Source organism: Erinaceus europaeus, chromosome 12 (genome assembly GCF_950295315.1).
Source record: "Erinaceus europaeus chromosome 12, mEriEur2.1, whole genome shotgun sequence".
NCBI lineage: Eukaryota > Metazoa > Chordata > Mammalia > Eulipotyphla > Erinaceidae > Erinaceus > Erinaceus europaeus.
The window spans coordinates 34078297-34103219 of NC_080173.1; the positions used below are offsets into that span (position 1 = coordinate 34078297).

Sequence of the window (24923 nt, forward strand, 5' to 3'; positions counted from 1 at the left end):
TTAATTGAGTCTGCCAGCACCCAGCCCCAAACTCTGCTTTTTAATTGAAAACCACTAGTGTAAAAGTCATAAAACTCTAACCTTATAAAGATTTTAAATAGCTGAAGAGAAGAGACTATATTAGAAAGAGGGTCAGCTACGTTTGTTACTTATTTTCCACCTCTTTTGCTGCTTTATCTGTAGTTGCAGGTGGGTGGGTCAAGATTATTTATTCTGATTATTATTTAATAACGAGCAAAATACAGGTTTGGCTGGGATTGTGTCTAGTATTTTAGTATCAAATTGGCTTTTGGGGGGGGTGATTTGAAAACTTAACATCCAATGTTAACTTTAAAATTTTTTATTTTTATTTTATACAATGAGAGAGATCACAGCACAACTCAGCACCTCCCAGGACTGAACCTGGGAATTCAGAACTGCAAGCATGAAATTCTTTTCCATTACCAAGCTATCTCTCCTGCCCTTGTAACATTTTTATAGGAAATTTGTTGAACATTGTTAGTGAACATTCTTCAGAAATAAACCTTAGGAATACCTATTTGTTTCCTAGTATTTGAGTTATATCTGTTATTTTACTATTATATTTATTATATGTTACTTCCAAAACATGAGGTGCGGGAGCTGGGTGGTAGCGCAGCGGGTTAAGCTCATGTGGCGCAAAGCGCAAGGACCGGCATAAGGATCCCGGTTTGAGCCCCTGGTTCCCTACCTGCAGGGGAGTTGCTTCACAAGCAGTGAAGTAGGTCTGCAGGTGTCTATCTTTCTCTCCCCCTCTCTGTCTTCCCCTCCTCTCTCCATTTTTCTCTGTCCTATCCAACGACGACATCAATAACAACAAAAATAATAACTACAGAAAAATAAAAAAAACAAGGGCAACAAAAGAGAAAATAAATAAACAAACATGAGGTACATGTTGTATTTGTTAAATTGGTAAGTAGTTGTTATAGATGTCTTCTACTAGAAAAACTTAAATGGTATATTTACCCCCAAACTGGGCAGTCAAATATAAGGTCCCACTTTGTACCACTTATTTTTTAAGTTCATTTTTCATTTTTTTATTTTTAGTATTATTTTTATGAGTATGGCTTTGATGAAATAAAGCGAAGACCAAGACATGTGTGTCCATATGCGGTTGTTTCTTTTACTTACAAAGAGGATATACAAGCTTCAAAATCTGTATCTTTATCAAGGTAAGATTTAGACATCATCTAGAATGGATGTCTTGCAATACTTAGGAGAAAAAGTTTTCCTGCTACTTCTTCCCTTGAAACTAGAAAGCACGAATTTTCAGTGACTTTTAAAAGGTGAGCAGGAGATGGTTACCCAGATACTATCATGCTCGAGGACCCAGACCCTGGCCAGCACATGGCACACAAAGGGGAAGTAATGCTATGATGTCTCTCCTCCTTTCTGTATCTTTCTTCTCTCTAAATGTCTTTCACCTCTAGAAAACAAGTCTGGTAGCAGTGCAATTGCACACTCAGTTTCAAAGATACTCTAGTGGCAAAAAAAAAAAAAAAAGTCAGTGGAAAAGACAATTGCTTAATATATGTAGAATTACAAACTAAAATTACTTAAACCATACTAGTTAAGCTCATTTTTCAAAATTTTTAAATTTAAATTTGTTTTTTAAATTTTATTACTGGTATAATATTGATTTATAAAATTATAAGATAACAAGGGTATAACTCCACACCGTTCCCACCACCAGAGTTCTGTATCCCCACTCCCTCCATTGGAAACTGCAGTAGTTTTCTTAAGGTCACAGATGTGGGTTGACTATTATTTCTATAACTATCTGTCTATATTTGTATATATTTGCCTTTTTTTTTTTTAACATGGTCCCATGTTCTCTTCCTTTCTAAGTTACACCTATACCTATTTCTGCTTTTGAATGTCCTTCCTTTTTTTTTTTTTCTCCTCTTTTTCTGGGTCTTGTGTGTATGTGTATGAGAAAGAGCTGCACTAAGGACTACTCAGCTCTGATATATAGCAGTACCCTGGGCACTGCTGGGCTATACCCCCATCCCTGTATGATGGAATTGGAGTTCAGAGCCCTCTGGTCATCTTCCCTTTGTCATTTCTCCCTCACTGGGAGTATGGTACAGAATTCTTTTTGGGGTACAGCTGGGAGATCTGACTTCTGTAACTTTTTTAAGTTAATGCAGTTTTAAAATGTGAACTTTTTGTACAAAAATGCCCTAGCCCTTTCTTGAGTTAGTTAATATTCATTAAAGGGATTGGGTACTGGGTATAGAACGCTTCTAGGTAATTCTGATTTTGTCGTAATTGAGTTCTAGTATGTAATTGAGAAAGAACTATTGGCAGTTTCTTTTAAGAGGGCAAAGCAATTTCTCTTTTTCCTGTGTGGTGGTTCCAAAAAATGTTTTGGTAAAGTTGAATATTAATTTTAAAAAGATCTAAGTGAGGTGCTGCGTGGTGGCATAACTGGTTTAAGTGCACACATTACAGTGAGCATGAATCCTGGTTCAAGTCCCTGGCCCCTACCTGCAAGAGGAAAGCTTTACAAGTGGTGAAGCAGTGCTGTGTCTATCTCTCTCTCCTCAACCTCCCTCCCTTGAGTTTTCTCTGTCTCTATTCAATTAATAATAAAGATATCCTAAAAGAGATGTTAGTGAGGGAGTCGGGCAGTAGCACAGCGGGTTAAGTGCATGTGGTGCAAAGCACAAAGGACAGGAGTAAGGATCCCAGTTCGAGCCCCTGGATCCCCACCTGCAGGGAGTTCGCTTCACAGGCAGTGAAGCAGGTCTGCAGGTGTCTTATTCTCTCCTTCTCTGTCTTCCCCTCCTCTCTCCATTTCTCTCTGTCCTATCTAACAATGATATTAATAACAAGAATAGCTACAACAACAATAAAAAAAGGGCAACAGAAGAAAATAAATAAATATTAAAAAGTTTAAAAAGAAAAATGATGTAAGTGAAATGGTCAAATGTCTATTTTTACTTTTGCTACCTCATATGTGGTATCTGCTTAGATAAACTGCTGTTTTGAAAACCATGTTTCAGTCCACATGCATTTTTGAAGTTGATTTCTTAATTTTCAGATGAGGTTGTCATCTCTTGAGGTTCTGTACTTTTTAAAAATACTTAATTTTTCTTTTTTTTTTAATTTCTTTATTGGGGAATTAACGTTTTACATTCAACAGTAAATACAATAGTTTGTACATGCATAACATTTCCCAGTTTTCCATATAACAATACAACCCCCACTAGGTCCTCTGCCATCCTGTATTCTCCCCATCCACCCACCCCAGAGTCTTTTACTTTGGTGCAATACGATTACTTTTTCTTTATCAAAGACAGAGACTAGAACACTGCTCAACTCTGCACCATCTCTTCGACTCTCCAGCTCTTTCTCTCTTTCATCAGTGAATAGCTCTGGAAACAATCTACAGTTACGGGTATAAATTCACAGAATATCTGGACAACTTTTCATTTTTGTGACTCTATTTATGGTTCCTATGATGTTTTGACTATAGAACCTTTTATTGTCTTTAAAAGACATCCAGTGCTGGGGAGATAGCATAATGGTTATGCAAAAAACCGTTCATTCCTGAGTATTGGGGTCCCAGGTTCAGCCCTCAATACCACCATAAGCCAGAGCTGAGAAGTGCTCAGGTAAACAAACAAAATCCAGCACTTAACTATGAGGTCATATACCTGGGAATAACTATTCTTTGCATCTCCTTTGATTCTACTTGTTGACAGATAATATGTATTATTTATTTATTTTTAGAGGCAGAATAGAATAAGAGAAAGAGACAGAACATGAGAGATTTCAGCAATGCTCCACCAGCTGTGAAGCTTCCCCCATACAAGTGCTCCTGTGGTGGCTGGAGCTCAAGCCTGGGGCCTCACACTTGGCATAATATGCCCCTGGGCTCCATTTCATTTAAAGGAGCGTAGAGTAAATATCCTTGCTGTATGTACCTTCACTTCCAAGGTGCATGTTCTGCCTCAGACTATATTTATTGTCTCTTTTTTCCCTGAATTTAGCTGCATAGTTAACACCTGCAGGTCTCTCCTTAATGTTGATGTTATGACTAAATTCTTGAATGCTTTTTTTTTTTTTATGTGACTTGGGGAATGAACCTAGAGTCTTGCACATACATGCTCAGTTCCACAGCTGAGTGGGCTCTCAGAACCATTTTTCAAAATTATCTTTCTCTGAAGGGAAGAAAGAGATTGAGAGAGAGGGGAGGTATACCACATAGCTACTCAACTGTGGAGCTTTTGGAGCTTTGGTATGCTGGCTGTGGTACTCTCATGTGATGCCAGGACTCTGAAACCCAGGACCTCATGCATGGAAGATATAGGCTCTCTAGGGTAGCTGGTGGTCTCTCAAATTTATTATTTTCTCATTACTGCTCTGGGATGAATTTTTCAAACAGAGAAAGAAAGGGACATAGACACACACATGCTACCTCCCTCTCCCTCACAGTACTGAAGTTTTCTCCAGTGGTGTGTGTGTGTAGGGGGGTTGAATCTGGGTCTTACGACCCCAATTTTTTTTATGATTTTATTACGGTTTATAGTACAGTTGTTGTCATATTGCTAAATTTTTTCACCTTCCTGTGATAGGTGTCTGCAGAAGACTCTCATTCCCTTTTTAGGTTCATTTCCACTATCACATGTAGCAGGACCCCAGTGCCTTCTCCACTCCCGTTCACTCACACCCCTTTTCCTGGTCTTTTGTTAGACTACACCCAGTCTCAGTTTCACATTGTCCCCCAATTTTTTTTACCCCTGTCCTCTTAGTCTGTTTTTCCTTTTATTTTTTCTCCATAGCACTTAAAGTCATCATATGAGGGTGAAGGTAGATAGCATAATGGTTATGCAAAGGAACTCATAGCTGAGGTTCCAAAGTCCTAGGTTCAATCCCCGCCCTACCATAAACCAGAGCTGATCAGGGCTCTGGTTAAAAAAAAAAAAAATCGGGCTGAGTGGTAGTGCAATGGGTTAAGTGCACGTGGCACAAGGTGAAAGGACCAGCATAAGGATCCTGGTTTGAGCCCCTGGCTCCCCACCTGCAGTGGGGATGTGGGGGGATGGTAGCGTTGCAGGCAGTGAAGCAGGCCTGCAGGTGTCTCTCCCCCTCTCTCTCTTCCTCTCCTCTCTCAATTTCTGTCTGTCCTATCCAGTAACAACAGCAACAGTTAACAACAAGGGCAACAAAAATGGGGAAATAGCCTCCAGGAGCAGTGGATTCCTAGTGCAAGCACTGAACCCTAGCAATAACTCTGGAAAGGGAAAAAATTAAAAACCCTAGAGGCAAAAAAATAACAAAAACAAACAAAAAAAGCTGTGAATGATAAGAACTTCATAAACATTTACTGAATAGTGAATGAATGTGTGTATGTAGACACACACATATATATGTATGTGTGTGTATATATATGTGTATGTATATGTATATATGTATGTATATATATGTATGTATATGTATATATATAGTCTCTTCCTTTAAAGCTCACCATCAGAGTGAATTGGCAGACTTTAAGGGATTTTGTGCTTTCCTGGATACTTCTGAGAAAAGCGGTTCTGTTAAATATAGGCAAATAATGGTAATTTGAGTAGAGTAATTGTTTTCTTCAAGTAGGCAAAGAATTAAAATTTTTAAATTTATTTCACTTTATTACTGTGTATATACCAGAACCTTGAACATATATAATTTCATCACTCCAGGCCACTTTTTTCATTCATCTCGGGTGGAGGGTGGGGGTAGGAAAGGAAGGGAAGAAGGAGACACTAGCACTCAAGCATCCTTAATTGTCATAGCACCTCTCATGTGATGGGGCTCAAGCCTGGTTCACACACATGACAATGCAGACACCCTACCTGGTGAGCTATTACTCTTGCCCCTTAAATTGCAAGTCATTCAGTTGTGCTTTTACTGGGAGAATCAATTTAGTTCTTTTATACTGTATATCATTAAAAATGATTCAATGCTTACTTTTATGTTGTTACCAGTTAGTAATGTATTTCTTTTAAAACATTCATTTGTAGATCTACTAGCTTTAATGCCAATCGAAGTACAGGTAAGAATCTTTTCTTATCTATAGTTTTATAAATCACAAGAATTAGTATGCTAGTAGAGGGCTATGTGCTTTGGGGTTTTGAGAATGGACAAAATATGAAAAGTTAAGACCTTGTTATAATTTAGAATCAGCATTTGTTCATCCAAGCATAAAGTCTCCTTTAAAAAGGTGCTGTTACTGTGGCTATAGATCAAAAGAGTTTTTAGCTCTTTAATAGTTAAAAAAATATGAAACAAATTTTCACAGCTCAGCTTTTTAAAATAATCAGATTTTTTTTTGGAGTTAAAGGAGTAAAAGCAGTATTGATGTTTTCTATCAACAAGTTTCTTAATAACAGTGTGACTAAAAGGAGACATTGTAGGGACTCATGTAATTATCACAATCCAATATTGTCTTGGGTGGGTATATTCAAGAGCAGTGACTATTGTCTTTGTTCCTCGGCTTTCTGATGTGAGGACTAAGGTAAATAAACTTGTTATTCTCTGCAGGTAGAATTTCTTAGGAAAAAAGACATTAAGAAACAATGGCGTCATTAAGAAACATCTTGCGTCTAAATATTTTTTCACATATTCTAGAAATGTGTTTGATCGTGGGATTCTATGAGGCTGAATTGTATCATTATTCTTTATATTTAGATAGATTGCATTACACCTTGTGGAAAGGACAGCTTCTAAATAAAGGAAAGCTTTTGTGTTATATTTCTCTGAGGTCAGCCAATCGTGCTTTTTTGCCTATCAAGCTGTAAGTATTTTATATTAAAAGATAATAGCAATTAGTGGTTGCTAACTATTCAGTTTCTTCTTTTACTTTTTAAAGCTGTATTTAAATTTTACTTTACTACCTGCAAACTTAATGCAACTATTGGATAGTTTCTTAAGATTGTTTTGGTGGCTTTGGAAACTTAATTGGCAAAATGTGTTCTCTGCTTTTCTGTATTAGCTTGAGAATGGGTTAATTAGTTATATACATGCATGGCATAAATTTTTTCTCAGTAATTTTAATCTTGAAAATGACTTTAAGAAGTTTTATCTTGGTTAAATATATATGTATATATTTCAATATTCTATTATTTATTGGCTAGAAAGAGAAATCGAGGGAAGATGGAGAAAGAAAGAGAGACATTTGTAATATTTCTTCACCGCTTGTGAAGCTTCCCCCATGCAGGTGGGGGACAGGGGCTTGAACTTAGGTCTTTGTGCATGGTAACGTGTTCTATCAGGTGTGTTACAACCACCTGGCCCCTGAGGCTGTTCTCAGTCTTGTGGAACATGTTGGAACAGAAAGGTCTAAAATGATCTCTTGCTACTATCACAGTAAATATAAACTTTGAGGTCATCACATTGACTATATAGATCTAATCATTGGTTTAAAGATGGAAGATAGGTAGGTAGGTAGGCAATATTACCAATGTTTATAGTTGGACATCTCATATCAAATCCTCTTTAGCTTAAAATGTGAAATTAACAAATACACCTTTCTGTTTTCTAACTAGATAGTTGTGTGCGCCTGTGTATATGTGTCAGTGAGAGAGATAATATTAATAGAATTTACAGTAGAGCTGAAGGGGTGGTAAAATGGTTCACTTGGATAGTATTCTACTCTGCTATGTGTGTGAACCAGGTTTCACTTGGGTCTGGCCCCTACTACACTGAAGGAAGCTTCAGTGCTATGATCTCTCTGTTTATTTTTTAATATATTGAAAAATAAACAAACAAACACATAGGTGAGGCAAATGTGCCTTTTCAATTTTCTTTCAGTCCTGAGAAATTAGATGTTGAAATGGTTATGAGTATTGATCATCTGAAACAGAAGATTCCTCCGGCATTATTTTATAAGGAAACATACGTAGGTCCAAATGAAGGTACAGTAATTTAATTTCACTGAAACATGTAAGAAGTAGGCTTGATTTGAATATTCACTATATATTTTTTCTTAATGTCAGTTTTGAAGAATGGAATGTATTGCAGTCTTTATGAAGTTGTAGAAAACACAAGAATTGGAAGTAACTTGGAGTGCTTACTGCAAAAACTGGAGAAAGAAAAACTTGTAAGTGAAAGGTTTAAAACTATTTCCCAGGACTGGAGTATTTTTGCATAGTGGTTATGCAAAAATACTTTCATGCCTGAGGCTCTAAAGATACCAGGTTCAATCACCAGCACCACCATAAACTAGAGCTGAACATTGTTCTGGTAAAAACAAATTAATTAAAATAAAAAAATACTTGTTTTTGATTTTTTTTTTTTTTTGCCTCCAGGATTATTGCTGGAGCTCAGTGCCTGCACTATGAATCCACTGCTCCTGGAGGCCATTTCCCCCCTTTTTGTTGCCCTTGTTGTTGTAGCCTTGTTGTGGTTATTATTATTGTTGATGTCATTCGTTCTTGGATAGGACAGAGAGAAATGGAGAGAGGAAGACAGAGAGGGAGGGAGAAAGATAGACACCTGCAGATCTGCTTCACCGCCTGTGAAGCAACTCCCCTGCAGGTGGGGAGCCAGGGGCTCGAATCGGGATCCTTGAGCCAGTCCTTGCGCTTTGCACCACATGCGCTTAACCTGCTGTGCTACCGCCCGACCCTATATTTGTTATTTTATAACTGGTATGTCTGAGGCTCCAGCACTGCTCTTGTCAGAATTTCTCACTCTCATCTTATTTAAAATTAATGTTAATTGATCATATTAATATTTTAACTTATTTCCATTTTTGACTTTCAGAGTTTTGTATGGCTTCTGTCTTTGTAACAGTTAATAATATTTTACTCTAGCCTCTGCTACTTTTTATTTATGATAAATCTTTTTTTCAGCCCACTCCTCCTCATAATGTGTTTTTATTATATTTTGTGGTTATAACTACAATATTCAATGATCATTTCTTATGTACAGTATATAGTTTAGTCATTCTGTGTTATATAGAATGATAATTCTATACGAGTGATTTGTATCAGTAGACAGGTTTTTTTTTTTTAATGTCTCATATCGGAGAATTTTCTGAATATGATGCAGTGTAAGCTTTGTGCTTTAAAAGTTTACCTTGGTTGCTATAGAAAATTAAAAGGGGAGATGTGATAGGAAACCATTACACTAGTGATGACTTGGATGAGAATTAAGACTGTTAATATATGAAGACATTAGTCTGAGTTACTAGATAGTGTTCAATTTAATACAGATTAAATATGTAAGTTTGAATAGAGGATTAGTTTAGATATCAGGTTGTGTGATTCATTCAGGAATGAATTGAAAATGAATATGTGCTTATGTACATTTTGCTTAAGAAGAGGAAGTGGTTGTAGATGCTGATTGGTTTTCCAAAGTTTCTATAACCTGAGTTAGATCAACTGCTCAAATACTATTGTAACATATTAGTAGAGAACAGTTTTTTGTCACTAGTATACTATTTAATATCTTTTTTTTTAAGCAGTTGTATTTTTTTACTTCCCACTTTGTTATTTTTCAGTTTCCAGATAATCAAATGGAGATATTTTGTGTGTGTGAGGGTGTTGCGGGGAAGGGGGGGGGCTGTGGTGCGCCCACTTAAGGACATGTAGTATGAAGTGCAAAAACCCACACAAGATTCTGGGTTTGAGCCTCTGTTCCCCCTGTAGGGGGATACTTCATGAGCAGTGAAGCAGGTCTACAGGTGTCTGTCTTACCTGTCTCTCCCTCTATACATTTTCTTCCTTTCTCAATTTCTGTCTATCCTATCCAATAAAATGAGGGGGAAAAGTGGCCACCAGGATCTGAGGATTTGTGATACTGGTACTGAGCCCCAGTGATATCTGGAGGCAAAAAAAAAAAAAAGTGTTAGTAACTTTTTAAAAAATTTATTTCTTTATTGGGGAATTAATGCTTTACATTCAACAGTAAATACAATAATTTGTACATGCATAACATTCCCCAATTTCCCATCCATTTAACAATACAACCCCCACTATGTCATTTATCATCCTTCATAGACCTGTATTCTCCCCACCCACCCACCCCAGAGTCTTTTACTTGGGTGCAATATGCCAATTCCATTTCAGGTTCTACTTGTGTTTTCTTTTCTGATCTTGGTTTTCATCTTCTGCCTGAGAGTGAGATCATCCCATATTCATCCTTCTGTTAGTAACTTTTTAAAGAAGTTTTTATTCATAAAATGGAAACACTGAAAATACCATAGGATAAAAGGGGTATAATTCCACACAATTCCCGCCACCGGAACTCCATATCCCATTCCTATTCCTTCCCATGATAGCTTTCCTATTCTTTATCCCTCTGGGTGCATGGATCCAGGGTCATCAAGGGGTGCAGAAGGTAGAAGGTCTGGTTTCTGTAATTGCTTTCCCACTGAAGATAGGCGTTGGCAGGTCGATCCATACTCCCAGCCTGTCTCTCCCTAGTGGGGCAGGGATCTAGGGAGGTGGGGCTCCAAGACACATTGGTGGGATCATCTGTCCTGGGAAGTCTGGTTGACATCATGGTAATATCTGGAACCTGGTGGCTGAAAAAAGAGATAAGATATAAAACAGAACAAATTGTTGACTAATCATGAACCTACAGGCAATATTGCAAATGAAGATTTGGGGTCTCCATTTTGGAAAAAGATAGGTCTATTTTAGGTATATTCCAAGGGGTCCATGACCCAACTAGTTTTTGCCTGTGCCTGACATCTAATATGAAAGTGACCTAAGTTATTGTCTCGGGGGATGGTGTCATAGTTGGAAAAAGGAGTTAGTACATTTTTGTCCAGAAACTGAAACTACAGTTTTTATGCCACACAGAATTTCATTTTATGCATATACATTTCTCTTTTCGTTCTGAAAACCTGTTTATAATACAAATATTTCTCATGATGAAAAACAATCAATTCCTAAGTTTGGAAAGTAATTATTTAGATAGTAGATTTGGATATGGAAAGATAATGAATTATCCAAAACTGTTTGGTTCTTGTATTTCAGGGTATAAGTATTTAGATTCTAGACAGAGAAATTTACCTGAAAATTATTACATCAGTATAGGAAGGGTACTGGCATTTTGTTCTTCAACTGAGCAAGTATTATATTAGATTCAAAGAGGACTGGGTCTTCCCAGAAAACAAGAAGTAAGATCCTAGTTCTTAGAGGTCACAGATACGCCGTAAAGATAAATTGCATAAATCTAATGGGCTTAGGTATTTTGTATAGCCACCTCTTTCCTTCAAATTTCATTGGGATTATCCTAACAATGGCTATTTTTTTTTTTTTTAGTTATTCATTATAATAGGTGGTACATTGATTACTGCTGGGCTCTTAGTTTATTAAATTTCTTTTTTTTTAATTTCTTTATTGGGGAATTAATGTTTTACATTCGAAAGTAAATACAGTAGTTTGTACATGCATAATATTTCCCAGTTCTCCATATAATAATACTCACCCCACTAGGTCCTCTGTCATCCTTTTTGGACCTGTATTCTCCCCCTCACCCACCCCAGAGTCTTTTACTTTGGTGCAATACACCAATTGCAGTTCAGGTTCTACTTGTGTTTTCTCTTCTGATCTTGTTTTTCAACTTCTTCCTGAGAGTGAGATCATCCTATATTCATCTTTCTGTTTCTGACTTATTTCACTTAACATGAATTTTTCAAAGTCCATCCAAGATCAGCTAAAAATGGTGAAGTCACCATTTTTAATAGCCAAGTAGTATTCCATTGTGTATATATACCACACCTTGCTCAGCCACTCATCTGTTGTTGGACACCTGGGTTGCTTCCAGGTTTTGGCTATTAAAAGTTGTGCTGCTAAGAACATATGTGTACACAGATCTTTTTGGATGGGTTTGTTGGGTTCCTTAGGATCTATCCCCAGGAGAATAATTGCAGGTAGGAATTGTAGGGTAGGTCCATTTCTAGCCTTCTGAGAGTTCTTCAGACTGTTCTCCACAGAGGTTGGAACAATTGAAATTCCCAGCAGCAGTGCAGGAGGGTTCCTTTGACCCCATAATCTCTCCAGTATTTGTTGCTGCTAAATTTTCTGATGTATGATATTCTCACATGAGTGAAGTAGTATCTCATTGCTGTCTTTATTTGCATTTCTCTGAAAAAGACTAGAGCATTTTTTCATATGTTTCTCAGCATTTTGGATCTCTTCTGTGGTGAATATTCTGTTCATGTCCTCTCTCCATTTTTGGATGGGGTTGTTTTCTTATTGTTGAATTTGGCAAGCTCCTCATATATTTTGGTTATTAAACTCTTGTTTGATATATGGCATGTAACGATCTTCTCCCATTCTGTGAGGGGTCTCTTGGTTTGGGTAGTGGTTTCTTTTGCTGTGAAGAAGCTTTTTAAATTGATGTAGTCCCATAGGTTTATGCTTGCCTTAGTCTTCTTTATAACTGGATTTGTTTCATTGCAGATGTCTTTAAAATGTATGTGGAAAAGAGTTCTGCCAATATTTTCCTCTAAGTATCTGATAGTTTCTGGTCTAACATGCAAGTCCTTGATCCACTTGGAATTTACTTTTGTGTTTGGTGAAATATAGTGGTTCAGTTTCATTCTTCTTCATGTTTCAACCCATTTTTCCCAACACCATTTGTTGAATAGACTCTGCTTTCCCCATTTAATAGCCTGGGCACCTTTGTCAAAGATTGGATATCCATAGGTGTGGGAGCTTACTTGTGGGACCTCAATTCTATTCCACTGGTCAGTGTGTCTATTCATGTTCCAGTACCAAGCAGTTTTGATGACAATGACCCTCTAATACAATTTGAGATCTGGGAGTGTGATGCCTCCAGTTCTGTTCTTTCTTCTCGCAAGATTGTTTTGGCAATTCTAGGTCTTTTCTGGTTTCAGATAAACATTTGTTCTATTCTCCTAAAGAATGTGGTTAGGATCTTGATGAGGATAGCATTAAATTAGTAGATGGCTCTGGGTAGTATATTCATTTTGATGATGTTAATTCTTCAGACTCATGAACATGGAATATCTTTCCACTTTTTTATGTCTTTTTCAGTTTTCTTGAGCAGTGACTCATAATTTTCAGTATACCAGTTTTTCACTTCTTTGGTTAGGTTTATTCCTAGATATTTTACTGTTTTTTAAAAAATATTTATTCCCTTTTTTTGCCCTTGTGTTATTGTTGTAGTAATTATTGTTGTTGTCATTGTTAGATAAGACAGAGGGAAATGGAGAGAGGAGGGGAAGACAGGGGGAGAGAAAGACACCTGCAGACCTGCTTCACCACCTGTGAAGTGACTCCACTGCAGGTGGGGAGCCAGAGGTTCAAATTGGGATCTTTATGCTGGTTCTTGTGCTTTGCGCCACCTGTGCTTAACCCACTGGGCTACCACCCAACTCCCATTATTGTTTTTGTTGCTATAGTAAAAGGAATTGATTTCTGGATTTCATCTTCTTCTAACTTAGTGTTTACATAGAGGAATGCCACTGACTTTTGAATGTTAATTTTGTAGCCTGATACCTTGCTGTATTGCCTGATGATTTCCAAAAGCTCCTTGCTGGATTCCTTAGGTTTTTCTGTGTATATTATTATGTTATCTGCAAATAGGCAGAGTTTGACTTTCTCACTTCCAATCTGTATCCCTTTAATTCCTTTCTCCTGCCTGATTGCTATAGCAAAAACTTCCAACACTATGTTGAATAGTAATGGTGATAGCGGGCATCCCTTTCTAGTACCTGATCTGAGGGGAGATGCTTCCAGCTTTTCACCATTGAGTATGATGTTGGCTGTAGGCTTGCTATATATAGACTCCTAACTTAAGGAATTTTCCATCTATTCCCATTTTTTGTAGTGTCTTGATCATAAAGGGGTGTTGTATTTTGTCAAAGTCTTCCTTTGCATCTATTGGTATGACCCTATGGTTTTTGGTCTTGCTTTTATTGATGTGGTGGATCACGTTGATTGACTTAGGTATATTAAACCAACCTTGCATGCCTGGGATAAACCCCACTTGGTCATGATGTACAATCTTGTGAATATACTTCTGTATCCATTCAATATTTTAGCATACATGTTCATCAGAGATATTGGTCTGTAGTTTTCTTTTTTGGTTGTGTCCCTGTCTGCTTTTGGTATCAAAGTGATGTTGGCTTCATAGAAGCTGACAGGGAGTATTCCTGTGTCTTCAATCTTCTGGAAGACTTTTAAAAGTAGAGGTTTGAGTTCTTCTTTGAAGGTTTTGTAGAATTCATTTATAAAACCATCTTCTTCAGGACTTTTATTTTTGGGAAGATTTTTGATAAATGTTTCAATTTCATTAGCTGTGACGGGACTGTTCATGTTATCTTGTTCCTCTTTATTTCGTTTTGAAAGTTAGTAGGTATCTAGGAAATCCTTCATTTCTTCTAAGTTATCTAGCTTGGTGGTTCGAAGTCTCAAATGATATGCTGAATTTCTGTGATGTCTGTTGATATCTCCTCTTTCATTTATGATCCTATTTATTTGGGTCTCTCCCTTTTTTGTTTTGAGTCTGGCTAAAGGTTTGTCGATTTTGTTCCCTCTTTCAGAGAACCAACATTTACTTTTGTTGATCTTTTATATGTTTTTTTTTTATTTTCAATGTTATTTATTTCTGCCCTAACTTTTAATTATTGGTATCAAAGATTGATTATATTTTAATGCCAATCTTGTATATTTTTAGAGTGTTCTGATATATAGCCTATTTATGGTGGTCTGACTGTTTATAGAAGACCTTTCAGAACTTCTTTCAGGGCAGGCTTGGTGACAGTTGATTCCTTCAACTGATGCTTGTCTGAGAAGATTTTGATACCTCCATCTAGTCTGAATGACAGTCTAGCAGGACTTTTGGTTGAAAGCCTTTCTCATTGAGTACTTGATAGATATCTTGCCATTTTCTTCTGGCCTGTAGTGTTTGTGTGGAGAAGTCTGCTGCTAATCTTATGGGTTTTCCTCTGTAGGTGACTCTTTCTCTTGCAGCCTTCAGGATCTTTTCGGTATCCGTATTCCTTTCCATTCTCAATATGATGTGTCTTGGTGTCTTTAAGTCTGGGTTAATTCTGTTTGGGACCCTCTGGGCTTCTTGAATATTTATGTCTTTGATGTTGTCTAGACTAGAGAAGTTCTCAGCTATTATGTCCTAAAGAATGCTTTCTTTCCCTCCTTCTCTTTCTTCCTCTGGTAAGCCAGAAATGCATATATTATTTCTTTTAAAGTCGTACCATAGCTCTCTGTTGTTCTTTTTTCAGTATCTCTTAATCTCTTTTTGAAATCTCTTCTTTTTTAGTTGTTTCTTCCAAATATCTATTGTTGTTTCTGCATTTCTGATGACAATTCTTTCAAACTCTTTACTCACTCCTGTTACTATTTTTTAAAATATTTATTTTCCCTTTTGTTGCCCTTGTTTTTTATTGTTGTGATTGTTACTCTTGTTGTTATTGATGTAGTCATTCTTGGATAGGATAGATAGTAATGGAGAGAGAAGAAGACAGAGATGGGGAGAGAAAGACAGACATCTGCAGACCTACTTCACTGCCTGTGAAGCGACTCCCCTACAGGTGGGGAGCCGGGGGCTCGAACCAGGATCCTCACGCTAGTCCTTACACTTTGCGCCTCATGCACTTAACCTGCTGCACTACTGTCCAACTCCCTACTCACTCCTGTTATTATTTCCTTACCTAGTATTTGGATGTTGACTTTATTATTTTGTGCTTCAACCTTTGTGGGGCTTTTACCTGGATTTTTGTCCCAGTTCATTTCTCCAATATTTCTTCTTGTTGGTTTAACCATTCTATAGTATGTTATGAAATCCTTCTCTCAGTACTTTTCAAATTACTGATCACTCCTGGATTTACTTGTGTCTATGTAAGGTAATTAAAGGGTTCACAGTTGTGGAAATTGACAGTTGTTTCAATATTATTTTATTCCCTGAGTTGGACCACAGTGGCTTTAAAGCCTCTTTTGTTCTTTTTCTTCCCTGTAGTCTATAGGAACCTGATTGCTTTTAAACTATTAAGTAGGCTTCTTAGCTTAATCCCTCACTCCTGACTAAGAGATAAAGCAGGGTGGGGCAGAGATAATCCAGTGGTTATGCAGAGAGACTCTCACAGCCCCACTGCTAGGCCACCCGGGTATAGATCTTCTCCTGCGTTTCCTTGTTAGTTTTCTGTCCCCTGGTGTCAGTAGAGGGCCTTTCCCCACACACCTGCTGCTCCAGATTCTGAGGGCAGTAGCAGTGGAGACTCACAGTTGCACTTGGTGAGTCTCAGGGGAGTCCTCTCCTCCCTTCAGCTGTCCCCTTATTGGTGAAACAGACTGGAGGTGGTATCTCAACTGGTAAACTGCTGGACTATTACCAGCCACTTAATCTCTCCCTAGCCTTCTCTCTGTCCATGAGCCACAAGTATTTGCACTCACTGTTGATTTGGTGGGTTCCTGAATTCGTTCTAGTCCTGTCTTATTGTGGTCCCAGGTGGTCTTCTTTGGTATTCATAGTTGACCGAGGGGAGGAGAGAAACAAAGCTGCTGCTCCTCCGTAGCCCTGCCTCCAGAAGTGCCCAAGTTTATTAAATTTCAGAATCCACTGTGTATATGTATATATGCACATAAATTATTATTTTTTATATTTCAAACTTTATTTTAGGAAGAATTTTTTAGTCAATTTTATATATATTTTTTATTTATAAAAAGGAAACATTGACATACCATAAGATAAGAGGGGTATAACTCCACACAATTCCCACCATCAGTCTCCACCTGTAGGGGGAAACTTCATGACAATTGGAGGTAGTACTATAGGTGTCTCTCTCCATCCTGATTTCCCCTTCCCTCTCAATTTCTCTCTATCCTATCAAATTAGCCTCTAGTATCAGTGGATTCATATTGCAAGGCACCAAGCCACAGTGATAACTCTGGAGGCAAAAAAAAAAAATACAAAGCTTTGTATTGAAATTGTTACTAGGACAAGTAGTGATCATTTGAAATGTGTTGAGACCTGATTTAAAACCTACTTTGGGGGTCTGATGGTGGTGCACCTGGTTGAGTACAAGGACCCATGTTCAAGTTGTCAGTCTCCACCTGTAGGGGGAAACTTCATGACAATTGGAGGTAGTACTATAGGTGTCTCTCTCCATCCTGATTTCCCCTTCCCTCTCAATTTCTCTCTATCCTATCAAATTAAAAAAAATTTTAATTAAACAAAACCTACTCTGTAGTCAGTTTATGTATATGTCATCTCTCCTTCAGCTGCTGGATCCTGGAAACATAATTCATGGTTGATAGTTACGTATCAGCATTTTGACTATACTACAATATCTTCTGTCTTCTATATTTAATGAGAGGTCAAGTCAGTCTCATTATTGTCTTTTTATAGCTTTTAAATTTTTTTCTTCATTTTATAAGCTTTGTCACTGATATTTTGTAATTATATTAGCTTAACCTCAGTAGATGTGATCTGGGGTCCATAATTAGCTTAGGAGCCTGTGTGACCGCTACATCCCTCTAGATCTAAGCTCACATTCTGTAGTCATGAGTAGAAACATTACATGCTGCCCCAGTATCGACCCATCTTCAGGTGTAGCATAGAGTATGTTGTCCATCCTCTACCATTGTTGATCCAGGTTGACAGCAAGATCCTGTGGGTACCCACAAAGGGGTCTATTTTTTTGTTCCTGATAGAGATGACTGGAAACAATGGAGAGAGTGATTTATTTGAGGTCTAGGCCTATCAAGTCTGTTTGGGAGACTAAGGACTCCCTGATTAGGGCCCCAGCTGGTGGAATGGCCTGATAGTGACTAAAGAGTCATCGTTAAAGTATGCCAATCTCTTGTCCTTATTCAGCTTTTGCAGTCCTTGCTTTGCTAAGGTTAGCTTTGTAGTGAGTGAGAGAATTGTAATAGGAAGTAGGTAAGGAGGGTATCTTAAGTTTTAAGTGGACACTATTTCACTATGAATTTGATACTGACTTACTAAAGACTATTGTGTATTTTTGCTTTCAGGTATATATTTTGCCCTAATTTATAGATACATGTGAACATATGCTGTATCTTACGGGACGTGGCCTTTATCTAGGTTTTGGGACTTTGTTAGGAAGTGAACCTCCTGGAATGGAATTAGAGACTACCATGAAAGGAAAGGTCTCACCCAAGTGATGAGGGTGAAGGGTTGGCAATCCATGCCTGATATCTCTGTACACAGTCTGAGGTGAAGCATGTTGAGGTGGTACTTGTTGCATTGATTAGGTTGGAATCAGCGGATGCATTATCATTTGGCCTGACTTGAGAGAAGCATGCAGGGAAGTGAGCCCCACCCCAGAGGTTCCAGGATTGGGAGAAACATAGGCTCTATAGAGGAAGCGGGAGATTTCTGTTGTCTTAGGGTTTAAGAAGACAATAGATAGTTATTTCAATAATCACATTGTTTTGCAATTGGGTTAATGTTGAAAAATCCCTTTGTTAGGATTTGCTGTATCATACACACCCTCACCATATTTTATGTCCTTTGACATTATTTGCATATAGTTATGCCACCTGCTGCTTTTGTTCTCCCTGGACTAAGCTTTTAAGAGAGTCAACATATCAAAGACTAAGCCTATGTATTAAAAAGACTCAGTCTGTGCTTTTAAAAGTTTGAGATATTCAATCAATTTCCTGTCCCATCTTTACTGATACTAATTCTTCTTTACTTAATTGCCACCAGGGTTATTGTTTGGACTGGGTGCCTGAACCACGAATCCACCACTCCCAGCAGATATTTTTAAAATTTCTTTTTCTTCCTTTCTGGCTACAGACAGAAGTTGAGAGGGGAGAGGATGACTATGAAGGAGGGAGAATTCTGTAGGACTGCTTCAGTGCTTGTGAAGTTTGCCCTGCAAGTGTGAGCCAGGGATTTGTACCCGGTTCCTTGTAGATGGTAACATGTACATTCTACCGAGTTGAGTGTCACCACACAGCCCCTTCATCTTCTTGAATAGCCTTTTTTTTTTTAAGTCTCATGTGAGACCTTTTTATTACTTTCTGTCTGTGAACATTTTATGTTTTCAGTTACTTCTCTTCCCTCCCTCTGTGCCTCATCCCTCTCTCCTTTCTCTCTCTCTCTTTTTCTATCTTTCGCTAGAGCACACTGCTCAGCTCTGGCTTGTGGTGATGTGGATTGAACCTGGGAACTCAGAGCCTTAGGCATGAAAATTCTTTTTGGATAACTGTTATGCAATCTCAGCAGTCCTCCGATACTTGTTTCTCTATGCTATAGTCTGAATACAAATTATATTTCATAATTTACAGTTTAATTTCTAATTTTACAGAGTAATTTTGGTTTCTAAAAGTTATGACTAAGGTTGGAGAGATAGTCCACTAGGTAGGGGATGTGATTTGCCATTTGAGTGAATCACATTTGAACACTCATATCACAGAGGATGTGTGCTCTGCCACCAGAGAGAGCTCTAATTCTGTGGTGTGTCTTTCTCTGTTTGATATAAGGAATTATAATACTCTTAAGGTTCTTCCCTATTGTACAATGTATCTGTACTTAATTCCTTTTTATGACTGAATATTATTATGCATGTGTAGTGAAGTCTTGTTGTTTTTGACGGGTTATGTTGTTTTCGCCGGGCTGGCTTCACGGGCAGGTAACAGATGACCAGGGACTCATGGTTGAGCTGTAGGCAGTATCTCTTTATTCATGCAGGACGCAGCGCAATCTAAGCCGAGCTGAGCTAAACTAAAGGTACTGTAAAACTCACAATGCTGTCTTTATATATACTTGCGAAGTAGGGTGGAAACAGGATGTGACATAGAGAGGGTGGAGAGACAAGTGACTGGTGAAAATCAGGGTGTGATAAAGAAGGGATCAGGGTGTGACAAGGAGGGGGGGTGGAGCAAAAACATATCATGAAACAGTGGGGATTGAACCAATGCCCTGGAGGGAGGTGCTTATTAACAGCGGTTATGTAAATAGAATGAAGTGGTTATGTAAATAGAATAGTGTTAAGCAGGGGGGATTTAAACCAAATGAAACAGAAGGGGTCTCATGCATACCAACAAAGTCTTTTGTTCATTTATCGTTTATTTTGGTTGTTAAGATATAACTGCTATGGGGTCAGGTGGTGGCACACCTTGGTTAGCACACATACTACAATGTGCAAGGACCCAGATTCAAGCCCCCTGTTCCTACTTGCAGAACAGAAGCATCACTATCAGTGAAACAGTGCTGCAGGTGTCTTTTTGCCTCTCCCACTCCCCACATCACAATTTTTGTCTATCCAAAAAAAAAGTTAAAATCCCAAAATATTAAAAAATACTACTGTTCTGAGAATTTGTAGCATTTTTTTTGTGTGAACATGCTTGCAGTTCTGCTGATTTTATTTCTTTTAAAATATCTTTTTAAAAAATACTATATTATTCATAAAGAAGATAAGAGGGGCTGAGTTAAGCACACATGGCACAAAGCACAAGGATCCTGAGCCCACGGCTCCCTACCTGCAAGGGGTTGCTTCACAAGCGGTGAGGCAAATCTGCAGGTGTCTGTCTTTCTCTCCCCCTTTGTCTTCCCATCCTCTCTTGATTTCTGTCTGTCCTATCCAACAACAATGACAGCAGCAACAACAATAATAACAACAATGATAAACAACAAGGGCAACAAAAAGGAAAACATAGCCTCCAGGAGCAGTGGATTCATAGTGCAGCCACTGAGCCTCAGCAATAACAAAAAAAATGTAAAAATGAAAAAAAAAAAAGTAAAGAACCTAATTGTTTTACTTCAGTGGCTACAGGGTCTCATCATTCTATTTTGATGACCAGAAAGGAGTTGGACAAAATGTTAAAAATATACAAAGAATATTTTAGATAAAGAATATTTTGGAACAATTTTTCTAGCCATTCTTTTGGGTGTCCAGTGTTTTTCATTAAATGTCTGTTGTAGCAGTTATATATATTTTTTTGTCTTTTAAATTGTTGTTTTTTTTTCTGTTGCTTTGTAAATCTTTTTGAGAACTTTCCTATTTATGTAATTAGTGATATGTCTTGGTTTTTTTTTTCATTTTATCTACAGTTACAAACTTCTTGTATCCAAGAATCTTCTGCAGCTTTTATATAGTTCTCTCTTACAAGACAAATTGCCTTACATCTGAAAGATGTTCATTAAATAAATTTGTAGTAGTACAGACTTGCCGGGCTAGCGTGGGGGTGCCTCTTCCCAGGCACATACCCTCTGGGTTGGAGAGAACTCGACCGGAGCCAGCCTGAGCTGCTACTCACTCAGCGACACAGGAGAGATGACTCATGAACTTGTGGTGGAGTGGCATTGCAATGTCTTTATAGATCAGAGAGCCAATGCTTTTAAATGGTAGACCCGAAGTGGCAAGTTGGAAATGGAAATGGCTAGGAAGGGGGTGGAGAAAGGCAAAAGCGCACTGGAAAGGTAGGAACTTCCTTAGCAACTGTTGCCAGGGTTTTAACTGGTAGGATTAATATTACCCTGCAGGCAGGGAGGGTCTCGAGGTAGAAAGAAGATAGATCGGGGGTTGGGCAGTGGCGCAGTGGGTTAAGCACATGTGGCGCAAAGCACAAGGACTGGCCTAAGGATCCCGGTTCGAGCCCCCAGCTCCCCACCTGTAGGGGAGTCGCTTCACAGGCGGTGAAGCAGGTCTGCAGGTGTCTATCTTTCTCTCCCACTCTCTGTCTTCCCCTCCTCTCTCCATTTCTCTCTGTCCTATCCAACAATGAACAACATCAACAGTGATAATAATAGTAACCACAATGAGGCTACAACAACAAGGGGGGGGAAAAATGGGCACCGAGCCCAGCAATAACCCTGGAGGGAAAAAAAAAAGAAAGAAGATAGATCAAAGGAATGGAATGGGTGGGGATCTCTCAAGCAAAACAATGATTATGTAGATAAGCCATATTATCAGGAATGCAGGGTGCTTTGTGAGGCTTCTCACAATTACCTGACACAGTCTGAAATTAGTCTTCAAAGCAGTGTTTGTATTCATGACTTGTTTTATATTTATAATATCCAACATACTGCCTTGGCAATAACATGTCTTTTGAATTGCTGAGGAAAATATCTGGAGCTTTAGTTTGGTCCTTATATTTTGGCTTCAAGAAAAAAAAAATCAAGTTTATATCACAATTAATGAGAAGGACTTTCCATTATATTTTCTCAACAACTTAGGAAAATTAAGAGATTCATATGTTATTAGTTATAAACTAATAACATAGTTATATTTCCTATAAAGATAATCATTTTAAATTTTTTTATAATTGATAGAAGCTGATATGTCTGCCTTATGGTAAGAAATACTAAAACAGATTAATTTTTTTTTTGCTTCTTCCAAAAATGCAGGTTCTTGTTAAGCCTTTGGGAGATCAAGGATACCTTTTTTTCCTCTCTCCTTGTCAGATGGTTTCTCCATATGGTAGGTGATTTTTATATCTTACAATTTTTAATTTTATTTTTAGTTAAAGCATATTACAAAGGAATTTGGCTTCTGTTTTTTCTTTTTTTTCTTTTTTCTCTTTAGATCACCAAACTGTAAAATCTCGAGTCCTGCAGGCTTTGTTTCTATTTCAAGAGCCCAGAAACATAATTATATGTAAGTTCTTTGAACATCTAAATTCATTTACTTACACCTACATCTTATTGAGTGTTTTCAAATAATCCACTAAGTGTTTTATCTTACTTCTGCTGTATCTTGAGTATTAAGAAGTCTAGCAGTTCAAGCCTCTGGTCCCCACCTGCAGGAGGAAAGCTTCATGAGTAGTGAAACAGGGCTGCAATGTGCCTCTCTCATACTTTCTCTCCCTTCCCTTTTAATTTCTCTGTTTCTAACCAGTAAATAAAATATTTCTTAAAATTTATACGTAAAAAAATTCTAGCAGTATAAACACATTATATATATTTAATTATGAAAGCATCTTTGTTCTTTACCAGCACCTTCATTATATAAACATTGATGTAATTGGTATGGTACTTGAGCTTATTTTTTTGTTTGTTTTTTATGTGATTATTATAAAATTATTTTTAGAATGAGTCTGTTTTTGTATTCAGGTACTCTGAATTATAAAAACATGAACTAAGTTAGATGTTTTACATATTAGGCCAGAGTTAATGGGACCTTTTCACTTTGTAGCTACTTGAGAACTTGAATACTTTTAAGTTAAAGTCCCCATTAAAGGTTTCACCATTAATTTAAAAATAAGACTCAGGGTAGAGGATAGATAGCATAGTGGTTATGCAAACAGACTCTCATGCCTAAGGCTCCAAAGTACTAGGTTCAATCCCCTGCACCATCATAAGCCAGAGCTGAACAGTGCTCTGATAAAAATAAATAAATCAGACACTCAATTTTGGTCATTTAATGCCTGTATTTCTGCTTCTGAGGAGGAAAGTGCATACGAAGTGAGTGCCTTATAATAGGAAGAAATGACATAGTTGTCACATATAGGAGTATATTGCTATGAGCATCATCCCATGTCCTGCCAATTTTTTTTCCAGTTTTTAATTGCCATCATTTGAATTGCTTAGCAACAATAGGGTATGGTTTCTAGTGAATAGATAATCCCTTTATATATTCTGCAATTTCATTTTACTTTTTTATTGGTTTATTTTTAGAAACCTTTTGTAAACATATGTATATTAGGATACATATTAGTTTAATTGACCATTACTGTGTAGATACTGTATTTATTTAGTAATATGTAAACCAGTGTTTTTGTTTATTTCTCAATTGCTAATAATGGTTTGCTTTTTTGTTTATAGCACAAAAAGTTTCAACCAGTACAGCACCACGTGAGAGACATGAAAGCATGCCAGATATATTAAAAATAACTCAGTTTTTACAGTTTTCTTTGATTCAGTGTAGAAAGGAGTTTAAAACTATAAATACTGTAAAGTTTCATTCTGTTGTTGAAAAGTATGTAAGTGAATTTTTTAAGCGAGGTTTTGGTACAGGCAAACGAGAGTTTATCATGTTTCCATATGATTCACGACTAGATGATAGAAAATTCTTATACTCAGCTCCAAAAAATAAATCCCATATTAATGATTGTTTGTATAACTATATTTTTCATCCTGATTTGTATCAGTTAGCTATATGTCAATTAAAAGAGCTATTTGAAGAGAATAGAAAGCTTCAGCAATTCAGCCCACTTTCAGATTATGAAAACCAAGAAGATGAAATGAATGGTACAAAAATGAAATTTGAAAAACGAAATAATTCCATGAGTGAAAGTGATATACCTGGAAAACAAAATTCTTCTCACTCTTTGGATTATGATAAGGATAGAGTCAAAGAATTAATTAACTTAATTCAGTGTAGGAAAAAAAATGTGGGTGGGGATTCAGACACAGAAAACAAGAGAAACAAAACTGGCTTGAAGAGGAAGCTTGAGGATCTGCCTGAAAATAGGAGAAAATTCACCAAAACCAGTAATTTATCTGATAATTGCCATCCTTATGAAGGTAAAGTGTACAATTATTTTTACATAGTATTGAAATAATAACCATTTTATATAATATATAAATATATTAACAATTTTATATAGTATTAAAGTAATAAGTATAGTAGTTCTGATCTTTCCCCTAATGCAAGGTTCTACAGATTAACAGCCAAAGAGCAAAAACCAGAGTGTCTTCTAAAGTGTTACTGAATTGTAGTCTTATTTGTTCACTTACATGTATATAGTTGCTTTCATTGTACCTGGGTATACCTGGTGGTATACCTGGGATGGTATGACCTTTGAAACTGTAGTTATTGTCTGATCTTTACAGAAAATATTTGCAAATGTGTGCCATATTATATTAGTTAGCTTTCTGAATTGTGCAGCTTAGGCTGATAAAAGTATGCTCGACTAGATCCTATTCTTTTAGCTCTTTTCCAACTTTATCGTCAGAAAAGTAACTAGGCCAACAAAATAGTTCATTTGGCTACTGTGCCTGATTTA

General features: G+C 37.3%; 1 protein-coding gene across 4 annotated transcripts in view; it reads left to right on the plus strand.

Moving 5' to 3' along the window:
* The window catches only part of TASOR (transcription activation suppressor), a 72501-nt gene that overhangs the window by 18209 nt on the left and 29369 nt on the right, over nucleotides 1–24923 (plus strand). For all 4 annotated transcript variants that reach the window (XM_060203078.1, XM_060203079.1, XM_060203076.1 and 1 more), the window contains exons 7-14: nucleotides 1066–1190; nucleotides 6027–6058; nucleotides 6694–6799; nucleotides 7816–7919; nucleotides 8001–8104; nucleotides 22324–22396; nucleotides 22502–22573; nucleotides 23740–24441. In XM_060203078.1, the coding sequence (XP_060059061.1) occupies nucleotides 1066–1190; nucleotides 6027–6058; nucleotides 6694–6799; nucleotides 7816–7919; nucleotides 8001–8104; nucleotides 22324–22396; nucleotides 22502–22573; nucleotides 23740–24441 (1318 nt within the window). The remainder of the gene's footprint in view (nucleotides 1–1065; nucleotides 1191–6026; nucleotides 6059–6693; nucleotides 6800–7815; nucleotides 7920–8000; nucleotides 8105–22323; nucleotides 22397–22501; nucleotides 22574–23739; nucleotides 24442–24923) is intronic.